At 34.2% G+C, this 14,385-nt stretch overlaps 1 protein-coding gene across 1 annotated transcript in view; it reads left to right on the forward strand.

Annotated features, from left to right (window-relative positions):
* UNC13C (unc-13 homolog C) overlaps nucleotides 1-14,385 on the forward strand; it is a 548,174-nt gene that overhangs the window by 404,505 nt on the left and 129,284 nt on the right. Inside the window, exon 19 of the mRNA XM_072808724.1 lies at nucleotides 11,737-11,863. Coding sequence (XP_072664825.1) covers nucleotides 11,737-11,863 — 127 coding nt within the window. The remainder of the gene's footprint in view (nucleotides 1-11,736; nucleotides 11,864-14,385) is intronic.

Here is a 14,385-nt window from a genome sequence, read left to right on the forward strand (position 1 = left end):
TGATGATGCAAATATAGTTTTATTGGCATGGAAAATGTTGAGTGAAAGGAATGGGTTATATAACAAAGTGTTTACACAAATTGTATACATAATTCATAAAGCATCATCTTGGAGGGTATACAGTCATAGTTTAATAGCAAACCTGTGAATCATGGTATTTCTGATACTCTTCATTTCTTCTTTGAATTTTCCTGTACTGTTTGAATTATTTTTAAATGAACATGTATCTTTATTTCCAAAATAAACATGAAAAATTATTCTTATTAAAATACAAAAAAATACAATACAATACAAATAAGTATTTAGAGGAAGAGAATCATCCAGAGATAACCACAATAATCTTTTAGATCTGTCCATTCTACCTTTTCCTTGGCATAGGTAGGTGGTGGCTCTTTCTTTTTAGGCTTCTGAGGCCTATATACGTCTAACCTGACAGAGAGGCTTTGACATAGGAACTCCTGTGTCCAGTAGATAGATATATTTCTATATATAATTAAAAATAAGGATTCATGATAAAATGTATGGTTTTTAAGCTTTATCCCCATGTTGTTAGGAAAGAAGGAACCAATTATTCCGCATCATTGTGTGTTTATTAGTGGTACCAGATGGCTTAGGCTGTATGTGCTTTGCCTCCCTGTCAAAAATAAGACTGAATATATAATTCTTTAATACTTGGCAGGTTTTTCTCTCATGACTCTGTAGATGTTTTGTTATCACATAGCTTCTGCTGAATGGAAGAGACACAGCCAGCCTGTTGTAACTGTATATGTTTGTTTTTCTCTTTAGAAACCTGTAAGATTTTTTTCTTTATTTTGTCCTTCAGCCATTTTGGCAAATGTGTCTATTCACTAATATTCATTAATATCTAGATTATGAGGATCTTTTCACTAGTGGAGAATTCCTTAACTTCATACTTACTTTCCTCTCTCCCTTTCACATTGCAAAATAATTTTCTTTAATTTTCCCTTTTATTATTCTGTTCAACTTGTTTACTTTTTTATATTATGTTGGGCCTCTAGAATTAGAAGTCTCTCTGATTTCCATTTCAATCATTCATTCTCAAATTTTCTGCTCTAAGAATCATCCTGCATTCTGGAAGATTTTATTAAGCTATTCCTCAAATTACCCATTTGTTTTCCTACATTTTCTATTTTGCTCTTACTATTTCTAGTTGTATTTTTAAATCAGGTGTTTGTTTTTGAAAATGTAAGATTTATATGGTTAAAATAATCCATATAAAAGAATATTCTGTGAAAAGTTCCCTTTCATACCAGACCAGTCTTCTTCCCCAAAGATGATTAAAATTTCATTTTCTTGTGTATTTCTAGAAATATTCTAAGCCTACACATGTATATATATATATACATATCTTATTCTTTTTTCACTCAATTGGTAATATATATCCATACTTTCCCACACCTTACTATTTTATTTAGCAATACAATTTGGGGCTCATACTATGTAAACATATTTAGATTTAGTTCATTTTTTGCTATAATTTTATTGTTTTCAGTGGAATGAATATATAAAACATATTTCTTCCTCTATCAATAAATATTTTAACTATTTTTAATGTTTTGCTAAGAGAAATACCTGCAAACCCATACTTTTTTGTTTGCATGTACACATATATTTGTAAGTAGAATTCTAAAAAAGGGAATTGCCAGAAAAGCCCATGTATTTAAAATTTCAACATAAATTGCCAATTTTGCCCCAAAGGCAAAACTTCATATATTTTGTATATTGTGTGTGTGTCTCTCTCTCTCTCTCTCTCTATATATATATATATATAAATTTATATGTTTTGTATTTTTTGCAAACTGCTTGATAAATATAATCTCATTAAATTTTTATTTAAGTATGAATGAAATTATGCATTTTCTACATTTGAAGAGTAATGTCTTTTTTGAGAATTATCAAATAAATTAATTTGTTTAAAGATTTTATTTATTAATTCATGAGAGCCACACAGAGAGAGAGAGAGAGAGAGGCAGAGACACAGGCAGAGGGAGAAGCAGGCTCCATGCAGGGAGCTCAATGCAGGACTCGATCCCGGGTCTCCAGGATCACACCCTGGGCTTAAGGCAGTGCTAAACTGCTGAGCCACCTGGGCTGCCCATCAAATAAATTATTAATAAAGTTTTAAAAAGTCACCACCAATAATAAAATGAAAACTAATCAAATATTTAGAACATTTTAACCACTTTTATCTAAAATAAAACTTAACTGAAGCTGTTTGTTCTCCTCTGTTCATGAGGTATAAATTAGCTATATATTCTTTATAAATAATAAAGAGATCATGGTAACTCAGAAAGGTGAGGGAAAAAATAGCTTAGTTGAAATCTATGAAAAAGAAAATCCCTACTCTTTAGTTTTGTATATTGATAGAAACTGATAGAAATCAATTTTATCCTAAAAAAGAATCCCAACTACAAGTTATAAGTAATGATAAAATGTACAGGAACTCTAAAAAATAAAATACATGAATATCCAAGTCTTTTAATAAAAAGCAATGATAATTCATTAAATTTCTGAGAATTACATGAAACTGATTATTTGTGAGTGGCTTATATGAGCTATGTATGTGGGAGGAAAATCGTTTATATTTCATGGATAATTCCTAATTTAAAAATTTATTGACATAAATAGAGCCTTTTATTTTAATACAGATAATTGGACCTTTTAAGACACATCACTAACTCTTCCCCCCATGAGAAGCTATAAAGTGGCAAACTTATAGACCAAGTCCAATGTTGAGCAGGTTCTCTAACAGTCTGATTCATGAATTATTCTATTCTCGGAAAGACTGATGAGAAAATGAGGGAATAGACAAAGCAAAAGAACCAGATACAATCTTCACATTATTTTATCCATCAGTGTGTCCATCCGTCCATCCATCCATCCATCCATCCATCCATCCATAGTTCTAAGCACACAAGGTAGTACAGGGAAATCAAAATTTTTAACAAGTTGGCATATCTGTTCCTGGAGAGTTTATCTAGGAAGGGAAGAGGTCACAGGCATGGTTATGTGATGTTAAAACAGACAACCAGGATCCCTGGGTGGCTCAGCGGTTTGGCATGTGCCTTTGGCCCAGGGTGTGATCCTGGAGTCCCGGGATTGAGTCCTACATCGGGCTCCCTGAATGCAGCCTGCTTCTCTCTCTGCCTGTGTCTCTGTCTCTCTCTCTCTCTCTCTCATAAATAAAATTTTGTTTAAAAAAAAGGAAAGACAGACAACCAAGATTAGACCCCATGCCTCACCACTTCCACCAGAATCATCACTGTTACCACCCACTCATTGCTTGTTCGACTTCAGTAGCCTCCTCTATACCCTCCTGCTGTCTCCAGACAGCAACCAAAATGTATTTTACAAATGTAAATTAGACCAGAATCCTCCAGTGTTATTGCATAACTCTTAGGAGAAGAGGTCCTTATTATAGGCTACAAGATCCTGACTTGGCCTTGGCTTTTCTCTGAAATCAGCTCTCACCATTCTCACTCACTCACTCTGCTTTAGCCACACTAGCCTTCTTGCATCTCTTTGAGCTTGTCAACCACACTCTTTTGTTTGAAAGCCCCTTCAGTTATGTGAACTGTTCTTCCAAGAGATAGATTCCTGGTTTGATCTCTGACTTCGTTCAGTTCTGCTGTCATGTCACATTACTAGAGATCGTCCCTGAGCACCTTATTGAAAGAGGCACTCAGCTCATGTGCTCCCTTGCCTTGAATTATTTTTTTCCAGAACACTCTACTTCATATTATATTGGATGTTTTTTCATTGTCTTTCTCTCCTCTCTATATTATAAATTCCAAGATGGCAGAAATACTCTGTTTTCTTCTTTGCTGTACTCTCAGTATATAGAATAGTACCTGTTTCATAGTAGATAATAGATATATGTTGCATAAATAAATGAAATCCACATTTCAGATCTCAGCTTTCTCATGAAAACACTCTATACTAAATCTCTTGCTGGGGCTCTGATTAAAAATACAATATAAATCTGGTTTGGGTTTCTTTTTTTATCACTTTGCTCCATGACTTGTCAACTCCAGTAGCTTTTTGAAGTACGAAAAATTTTATTGTTTTGTTCCAGCCTTTTGGTGATCTCTGATTTTGATTACCTTTTCTCATCTCATCCCATTTTTCCCCTTACAACCATTCATCTCTAGATTCCTACCATCAGATTATGTAGTCTTGCCTTCATACTGCTTCCTGATTTTCCAAGGTCATGAAATTATATGTTCTTCCTTCTGGGTGTTATGGAAGCATAGCTTCACATTCTGAGTTGGATGTAAAACACTTCACAGATGTAGAAATTGATATTACAGATGGGGATGATACAGGAGGAAATGTTGATGCTGTGGTATTTAAATTCGGCAAAGAAAATTTTAAAGTAAAAAAAAAGATAATCAAATTGCACAGCTCATTTGTGAATGAATTTTTTATCCTGAAGTAGAGAAAGTTCAAGTTTGGATGACATTGACAGGGTTTCAGGAAGTTTGGGTTTCACTAGAAAAAACTAGTCTTATTTTAGGTTTGTGGGTTGATCTATGTCTAAATTCTAAGACAATGTGTCAGATAGTGTGTCTATGAAGTATGTCTGATTCTATATCATTCCTGATTTAATGAACCCAGAGAGCCTAGATTCATTCTGGGATTCTGCTGAGAGATTGGTTACATTTATGAATAGAACTGTCAGCTACTCCTCTCAAGGGTAAAACTGCTCCTAGTATTAGTTGTGGTGGCCATGGAGTAAGATAACATTTTACTAGTTTTTGTTGGATTTTCTTTTTCCTTTCCTAGTGTTTTGCTAAGGCTAAGTTATCAGATACGTGTCATGAAAGAAACTGACATTTTTTCTTACCCTACAAAAATTAATATTTGTATAGAGTCTTTGAATCTAAGAAAGTTGATTATAATAATTTACTATTATGCATAATCTTTTCTCTTGTTGGCTTATTTTCATCCCTGGGCTTCCAGGGTCCAAATCACATTGGTCCAAATTACTTTTTGCCAACATATTATATATTTTCTTTCATTTTTATTTTATTATTCCAAACTTTTTAATACCATAGCTTGCTCTGATAGCCAGAATTTTAGATAATTTCTCCCTCCAAAGATGTGCTGATATTACATGGCCTTTATAGAGCTGCATAAGCTCTAAAGATAACCATAAATTCATATTAAGCCATGTACTTAGAAATAAAAAAGTATAACTTATAGTTTTCCATTTTATTTTTATTTTTTAAGATATGCTTTTTTTTTTTTTTTTAGATTTTTATTTATTTACTCATGAGAGACACACACACAGAGAGGCAGAGACACAGGCAGAGGGAGAAGCAGGCTCCATGCAGGAAGCCTGACGTGGGACTCGATCCCGGGTCTCCAGGATCAGGCCCTGGGCTGAAGGCAGCACTAAACCACTGAGCCACCCGGGCTGCCCATAGTTTTCCATTTTAAATACATGTTTCTATGTCTATGATATATAAAAGTTTGATACATACTTACGTTTAGAACCAAAGGCTCTGAATGATGTAGTTTTAGATTTGTCAGCACACAATATCTCACAAAACATCATGTCATTGGGCCCCTAATAACTGGTTTATTATTTGATATTTCTTCCAGAGTTTCCGTATCATCACCTCTTAAGGTAGAGTGTCAAATATTCAGAGGGATGTTTAGGATAGGTCTAAAATACTGTATTGCTACCAACTACAGGACAAAACAGCATTTATGCAATAAAACCATGTATACATAAAAACCCATGCATAAACACTTTCAGGAAAAGAAAATATTCTTTTCACATAAATGCTAGTAAATACCACCTAAAGAAAAACAGGCATATACTTTCAATTTGCCAAGATTTTTTTTTTTTTTTAAGTAGGCTCCATGCCCAGCGTGGAGCCCAGTGCAGGGCTTAAAGTCATGACCCTGGGATCAACACTTTAGCTGAGATCATGAGGTCAGACACTTAACTGGCTGAGCCACCCAGGCACCCTGCCAAGCTCCTTCTTTGTATACTTTTAGCAAAGCATTTTTATACTCGTAGTAAAATATTCATATTTATCATTGAAATTCAAATATTAAATATTATACAAAATTATTGTACTGCAGTTTGGAAAACTAATTAAATGTTTTCTTTGTAAATGTAATGAGCTAGTTAAATCTTTGTTGCCAAAATTAAAATGTAGGAGGATTGATGGCTAAATAAATTCTAAGTCATTTACATTCTATGAGATAAATGCAACTTTGTCACCATGGTCTACCACTAAGCAGAGGATAATTTAATAGAATTAAAGATAATTTGAAGAATATATTTGAATTTGATATAATCTCTTAACATTGATATTTGGTAGGTGGTAGTTAAGACGGTAATTGTAGTTTGAGATGTCTCCTTATAATATATAATCACATTATGGGAGGAATATATAAAGACACAAAAACAGGCATATGGATTTTGGGACAATAACAGCTCACTTTTTATAGAATCATTTAAGTGGTAATAATAACTACTCAAAATATAGCTGAGAGCCCACAAGTATGAAATAAGACTGGCAGAAAAGTAAAAAGTGGTATTAATCTATCTGCAAAGGCTTTGTATTTTACTCCTATGATTTTTCCTCTCTCAGAGTCTATTTATCATTTTCTGAACATAACAAGTTTGATTAACTGATTTGCTATGTGATGGTGAATCAAGTCACAGTGGGATCTGCAAGAGGTAGTATTGCTGGCATAGTCCACAAAGCAAGGGGGATGCCTGAATACACATACCTGTGTATACAAAGATATGTATATACATACATAAAAGAAACAGGAACTTAGAAAGCAGAGTGGTATGGAGCTTAATTAGCAGGTGCGTCTCAATCTTTGAAAACCTTTCAGTGATGCAAGAGAAAACAATCCCATGTAGCATAATTCTATAATATACAATTTAACAAAGTATCAATTTATTCATTTCTTACTTGTATAAATCAAAGTGGGTGTTTCTGACTGGGCAATCCTCTTCTGAGAATTGGCTCAGGGACCCAGGTCTCTATCCACTAGTAGGTCTGTGATTCCCTAGAGTCTTAAAATTCTGACTAAATCTTCTGCATCTGGCCAGCAAACATGGGAATAGAGGGTTATTTCACATTAAGTGTTTCAGGGAGAGACTGAAAATGGCATACATTGCTTTGGTCTGAAATTTAGTTGTAGGGCAGGCCTATTACAAGAAAAGTTGGAAAATGTGGTCTAGTTGTGTGCCTAGGAGAGAAAGGACATTGGTAACCAGTTAATTCCACCACAAATACTGAGGTTTATGATGATTACAAGTCACTGCTAAAAAAAAGTTTAAATTATAATTAATACTTGCAACTTAAAAAGAGACATCACAGATGGGCCTTATACAGGAGCATACTCCTTCCAATTCTGTTTGTATTTTCCTCAAGATCAAACCTATGTCACCAACTAATTCAATAAACTGAAAACCTCTTGTTGTATCAGCTGAAGTGCATAATGCATGTAAAGATGGCAGTTATTCTTATTGAATTGGCAAAATATGAAAACAGATGGTACTGGTCTCCTGTTTCTGTCCACAGACAGCAGTATATATCAGTTGATAGTGCATGAGAAATATAGGACTTCAAGGGATGGAAACAAATTCCAAGGGATGGAAAGGCAATTCTATAAGGATGGAACTAATAGTAATCTTCTAAGTTTATTAGAACTAATAGTAATAGTAAGGATGGAACTAATAGTAATCTTCTAAGTTTATTTTCTGCAAAAGAGGCTGATAAAATCCTAATATGCAATCTATCCTATCAGATACATTCTTAGGAACTAGAACGGATGGTCTCTGAACTAGAGCAATACCAGATTTCATTTTACAAAAGGGTAATTGGTATTCTTTCTGTCTCCTTTCCCAAACTGATCCAACATGGAGAGACTTGGAAAGTGGGGAAGAAGGGAGAGTAGCATGGGCACTGTGTAGCTACAGAAAATTAGACATATAGAGGTGATTCTTCCCTGGAACTGTGGGAACAACAGGAATGAGAGGAACATAGAAATGCAGGGAGCTTGCAGAGTCCAGGAAAATGAATTTGGCATGATCTGTGTGTTCTGAGCAGAACATCCAAATAGGGAGGGAAGAAAGACTTTTGTAATCATGAAGAGGGAAGTGTACATGGATTATGCAAATAAGCTGAAGGTTTTACCTGAAGAACTGACTGGGACACTGCTCACAGCTGGCTTTTGCCTGCTTTGCAAAGTATAGAGATGACTTCATCATAAGGAGCAAAGATGGGTAAATGTTTTATTTTTATGGTATGACATAAATTCAAGGTTCACTCTAGCTCACAACTAAAACATGTAAAAACGTGAGTAGAGAGAAGGAAAAACAAAACCAAAGTCTTATTTGGAGACACACAATTTCATAAAAGAGACACACATATATTACATAGTATTTCTTTAAAGTAAAAATAAAAAACCTTCTTTTATATGATATGTGTCTTTTGACTCAAATTCCTCTTTGGGCACTGAGCCACTACTCACAAATCATTTCTCTGTTGCTCACCTAAGGCACAAAGTTGGGGCTACATTCATCTCCTCCAGGAAATACCATCCTCCTGTGCATATCAAATCGTGCCATTGGCCGTGTTGTATTAAATGTACTATCATATGTCACCCTTCCTACGCTCTGTGTACTTCATCTTTATATCCACAGTGACTCCCACATGACCTAGCACAAGATAAATGTTCAGTGAACATTTTTGGTGTGAGCTGGAAACTGGGTTATCCTTAATGTGCAAACACTCTTGGAAGAGGTAACATATCACCTCAGACTCACCCCCAACATTTGCAAAGTCAAGAGCACAAATGGAGGACCACATACTATAGACCTAAATATTTATAATTTCTAAATCAAGCTAACAAACTGTTACATAAAACGTAGTTCTATCTTCCTACCTTAACAAATAAATGTGCTTTTATATTGATGAGATTTTAAAAATGTGCAATAGTTCTTTTTTAATATGCTGAAAGCTGGCAAAATATCAAAGATAATACAATTTAATTACCAATATGTATATTTAGGTGTCCTGGGTGGCAGTGTTTAGGTTTTCAAAGTAAAGATATGCATGTCATAAATTATTATATTTTTCTTTCTGACAATGCATATTTTTCTTTATTTCAGTGTGGTTACAAACTATGCAGTTATAATAAAATATTTTAAATGTTTTGCATTCTATTTACAATCATGCCATATAATACAACCTTCCCCAAGTTACATGATGTCTGTTCTCTTTTTTTTCCTGGTTTAAAAATTTTAAGTGTACCTTGTCATTGAACTTTTTTCTATTGCTTTTAAGCATTATTTTTTCTCTTCTGAGGTCCACTTATAGTTTACACACCTTCTTAATCCTTAAAGGATTGAAAATTAAAATGTTACTCAAAATTGACATGATTTGAATAAAGATGTAATTTAAACTATAAATACAAAAAATTAAATTGATTTCTGTGTCCTTTTTATATAGTTCACATATAGTTTACAGAAAGTTATTTTCTTCTAAGATATTTAAAAATATTTGTTAAAATGGGGACAAATTCAACTAGCCTCTCAGATTTTTATATAAATCATTTAAATAAAGCTACAGTTTAATGAGTTAGAATTCATAAATTGAAATTTCAAAAATAAAACTGATAAAATAATAACTAATAAAACTAATCCTAGAATTCAGTAGGTATCTAGTTGGCAAGGAATATTAGGCTTCATGTATATTACATCTAGAACTATACTTCTATAAACTTTGAGAGTAATATGAATCACTTAGTATTCAAAATATTCCCCAACCAGCAAGTGCACCTGCCTTGCATGCTGCATTGATTCATGAGTGCCTTCCAAAGCATAAATTGAAACCAAATAAGATGGGTGCTTATTAAAACTTGAAAATAATACTTTTATGCAATAAATTATTGCATTTATGCCATCCAGAAAAAGAACCTGGTGAGTTAGTTTGCCCATTCTCTTAGTTAAATGCTTCCATAGCTCAAATTTCTTCCCATACTCCAAAGCAGTATCTATTTCTGTTGTTAGCAACAGCAGTCTGCAAACCTAAGTAGCATTTAGACACAGTCACCTTTTGTTTTTAGGATACAGAATGAAAGATGGTCCAGAGTGTTTCTGTGGGGCTTACAGGGTGTTAATCATAAGAGCAGGTGGCGTTAGTCACAAGAGCAGATGTTTAGGGTTCTGATTTACTCTGCCAGCACCAAGAGTGAGATCCCAAGTGACAGAGGAATCCACAATCTATTTAATTTTTGAGTTTGAATTTGTGATGAGTCGAGCCCTCTTAGTGTATAGGTCCTAGGGCAAGGGTCTTTTCCTTCTGGGTTTCTGGGTAGTATTGAATTACTTTCCATATTTATCAAATAAATGTCTCCTCTTAAGGTGTGGAGGGATACTAGACATCTAAGGAGAGGGGTAGGGGAAAACTAACATTAAAAGAGAGGATGAAAGCAATGAATTTGGAGGGAGTTGAAGCAAAACATCACCTAGTTCATGATTTTGTTTGGGAGTTTGGTATAGAAGTACTAGTTTATTCTTGTTTCTGTGTATATAAGTGTCTTTCTCTCTCTGCTCTACAAATTGTGTTGAATTAATCATTGTTTAGATACTTTGAAAATGTTTGATTTGGGGTTGCGTTCCCTCTTGTGTTTATCATTGGGATTTAAGTCCCTGTATAGTCAGGTTTTGGAAAGCAAAGATGCCCTCAATTTGTTTTTAACAATTTAATTGCTTCAGTGAGTATTTTCAGCCTGGAATATAAAATAGAGGATATTTCTACTATAAATCAAAGCCCTTGGCTTTGATCTTTAAAAAAGATCCACAGGCCTCAACCAGAACTTCTTAGAGGACACTTCAACATAAATATAGTCTGGGATATTTGCGGTTTGGTTCTGTCTGTGCTTATGGCATAGAATTGACAAAGATGTTAATATTGGGGACGGTGGAGGAGCAGAGATAAATATGTTCAGTAATATTATTACTTGCCTCTGTTCCCAGTTACTATATATCCAGATTAAAGGGGGGAGGGAAGAAACAATTTTAAGCCACACTTTCTAAGAGAGAGGAAAAAATGTCACATATTAGGAAATCCTACTAAAGAAGTGTCTCAAAAGCCATAGGGTGCAAAATAATTTTAGCTGTACTTAAAAGGGGAAGAAGAAATCACCTGGCTTAGAATTCAGATATATCTCCTTTCCTTTTCAACTCTTAACTCTTTAAGTGTCAAATATCCAGGCCAGAAATATGACCTACTATTTCATATTTCTGATATTTATCAAGGATTATTTCCTCTAGTTTGATTCATGTTTTATCCATTCTTATAGGTGTAATTCTTTCTTGAACTTCGTTAGCAATAGGCTAAAAGTAGCCAAAATATAAAGGTTTGAAAATAAATAGAAAATTTTCAGCATATTATCACTCTTTACATGAGAATTCTCACCCTTTTCAGTAAGGCACATTAGAACGTTCAAGTTACTGCCCATTACTGCTTGATCTGTTCTACACAGGACCTATGATACTTTCTGGATTGGATTTTGTAAAATTTCAGGTCTGCCTTTAACAATTCACTTTGCTTTTACCTGGAACACACCATTCTCTTCCTTTTTAAAATACGACTGATAAAAGTAGATTGGGATACAGCAGCATTGTTGGCAAACCAAACTTTATTAAATGTTTGATTTTATCTGTTATAGAACATGAGAAGCAGCGGTTATGCAAGAGTACCGATTATATGAATTTGCATTTCAAAGTGAAATGGTTTTATAATGAATATGTGCGAGAACTTCCTGCCTTCAAGGATGCTGTTCCTGAATACTCCCTGTAAGTAGTGATTTTCACCCCCAAGTTTTCAGTTCAGAGTCCTGTAAAAATTATACCTGAATTATGCAGCCTTAAAATCTCTTCTCCTAGTCTTTGCTTGAATGCAGACATTTCTATTATAAAATTAATATTATAATACTTGCATTTCCTTGGGACTATATTTAATTGAACTGTGTTACATTTTCAACTGTTCTTACTTAGATATTCAACTCAAAGAATAAAGAATACAAAACAGGATATGGTTCACATAATGAATTTATCTTCTGTGAAAATGCTTGAACTCAGATTTTCTTGAGAAAATGAGAATATTTATATACTGAGCTTTATAATCAGATTTTCCCTTTAATCCAAACAAAAAATATCTTAGAAATTCATATTTCTAGGGACGCCTGGGTGGCTTAGAGGTTAAGCGTCTGTCAGGGCGTGATCCTGGAGTCCCAGGATTGAGTCCCACTTCGGGCTCCCTACATGGAGCCTGCTTCTCCCTCTGCCTGTGTCTCTGCCCCCCTCTCTCTGCGTCGCTAATGAATAAATAAATAAAATATTAAAAAAAAGAAATTCATATTTCTAAAATAGAAGTCATCATTAAACAGGTAACATTTTCATAAACATGTCTGTGTCAAATACATTTCTAAGCACGCAGACTTGTAATACTCTGCATCTGACATTTATTAGAATTCTATTTAATTCTGTTGAGGAGGGTCTTCCATATGCCAGGCATTGTTACAAATGCTATAGGACAGTAGAGAATAAGATAAAGACCTCACCCTTAAAGAAGCTTATACTTGATGAGATACTGATAAGTACAAAAATGATGATAAAGCAAGGCAAAATTAAATAAGTCCCAATCCAGGAAGCACAAGCAAAGTGCAGTGGGTTTTCATAGAAGAGAGATATTCATTACCCCTATTTGGGGACTCTACATAATCTTATGGATGGAGTAGCATTGATGTAGACTTTGAAAATTTGGTCAGTTTATGGCAAGAAAAGCATTTAGATTGAGAGGAAAGTTATGGGCATTATTACAGAAGTAGGAATATATGGACTATGGTCCATGGGAAATGTCATTATAGTGGGGTATAGGGTATGTTTACAAAATGAGCAAGTAGGAAAAGTAGTTTTGAACTAGATTATTATAAATAAATGCTATGAGGCTTGCCCAAACTTCATGAGGCATTGTAGGCATTGGAAGAGGCAGAGAATGGGCAACAGGAAAGAGATGTAGAAGACAGTAATATTATGGTGACATTAGAACTTCCCTTTAATATGACTCTTCCTGTAGAAGTTTACAAGATGCAGTGGGATACTGCAACCAGTTAAAAGTCTCTACATGTCAGAGAGTGATGGTAGTCAGAATGTTAAGGCTGAGTATATGTGGGAGAGAAATTTCAAAGATAAAATTCACATAATTTTTTAACTGATACATATAGGATAAAATAAAGAGGAAAGAATTAATGATGAGGCATATGTGCCTGAGAAGCTTGTAATATTGACTTGGAATAGGGAAGGGAAAAAAAGATGCTATTAGCTAGACTTCTGCTTTGACTCTAGACTAACTACTCTAACTAAAATCAGACTGACATGCCCACCAAACACCAATAGGAAGCCTGAATAAAATTAAACAACATCAGAGAGCAATAAAGGCAAGCAAGAATTGATGAACTATGGTCCCTGAGAAAAGAGAACTGCATTGAGGTGAATCCTGTACTTGCTGTATTTTTTTTTCTTCATCCTCCCTGCTCCCATGCATTTGTTAATTTGCAATGCAGGTCATTGTGACCAGAGAACAGTAGCTTAGTTTATAGCAATCTCCATGGAGTAGAGAAATAAACGTTGCTATTTCAGTACTATAAAGGCTGCTTGGACTTGTATTACCAAAGTCCTAGAGAAATGGGAACCACAGAAAAGTAAGCACAGCACCTTGCTTTCAGTTTTCTCCCTGAGGTATGTTCTGATTCCTCATCTGCGCATTTATGAGACTGAGGAAGAAGCAGGCAAGTATAGAAAGCAGGTACTAAGAGATCAAAACTTAAGTAAACATTTCAACAGACTTCCAATGCTTGGGAGACAAGAATTTTGAGGTGAAGTCTTCCTAAGGAACAAGATTTCCCAGACTTTCAGGTGAGATCCTTTAGGGCTCTGCCCTAGAAATAAGAGCTAGAAATAGCCCAGACTAAAACTTAGCCTTGTCTACATTATGATTATCACCCTGTAAAAAAGGAAAAATGTGGATTTTTTCTAGAGAAAATGATTAAATGTTTCATATTTTTTCATAGGACATGTATGATATTCAACAAAAAAAATTAAAGACTGCCAGGCAACAGGACCAAATGACTAAAATCCAAGAGAAAAAATAGATATTAGACTTATTAGACATAGACTTTGATCTAAACTTTAAAATGTAAGAGAATTTCCACAGAAAAATAGGATGTATAAGGAAAAATAAAATAAAACTATAGAACTGAAAAAGGATATAATTAGGAATATAATAAATCACCTTAATGACAGATTATACATAGCAG

This window comes from Canis lupus, chromosome 32, assembly GCF_048164855.1.
Source record: "Canis lupus baileyi chromosome 32, mCanLup2.hap1, whole genome shotgun sequence".
Lineage (NCBI taxonomy): Eukaryota > Metazoa > Chordata > Mammalia > Carnivora > Canidae > Canis > Canis lupus.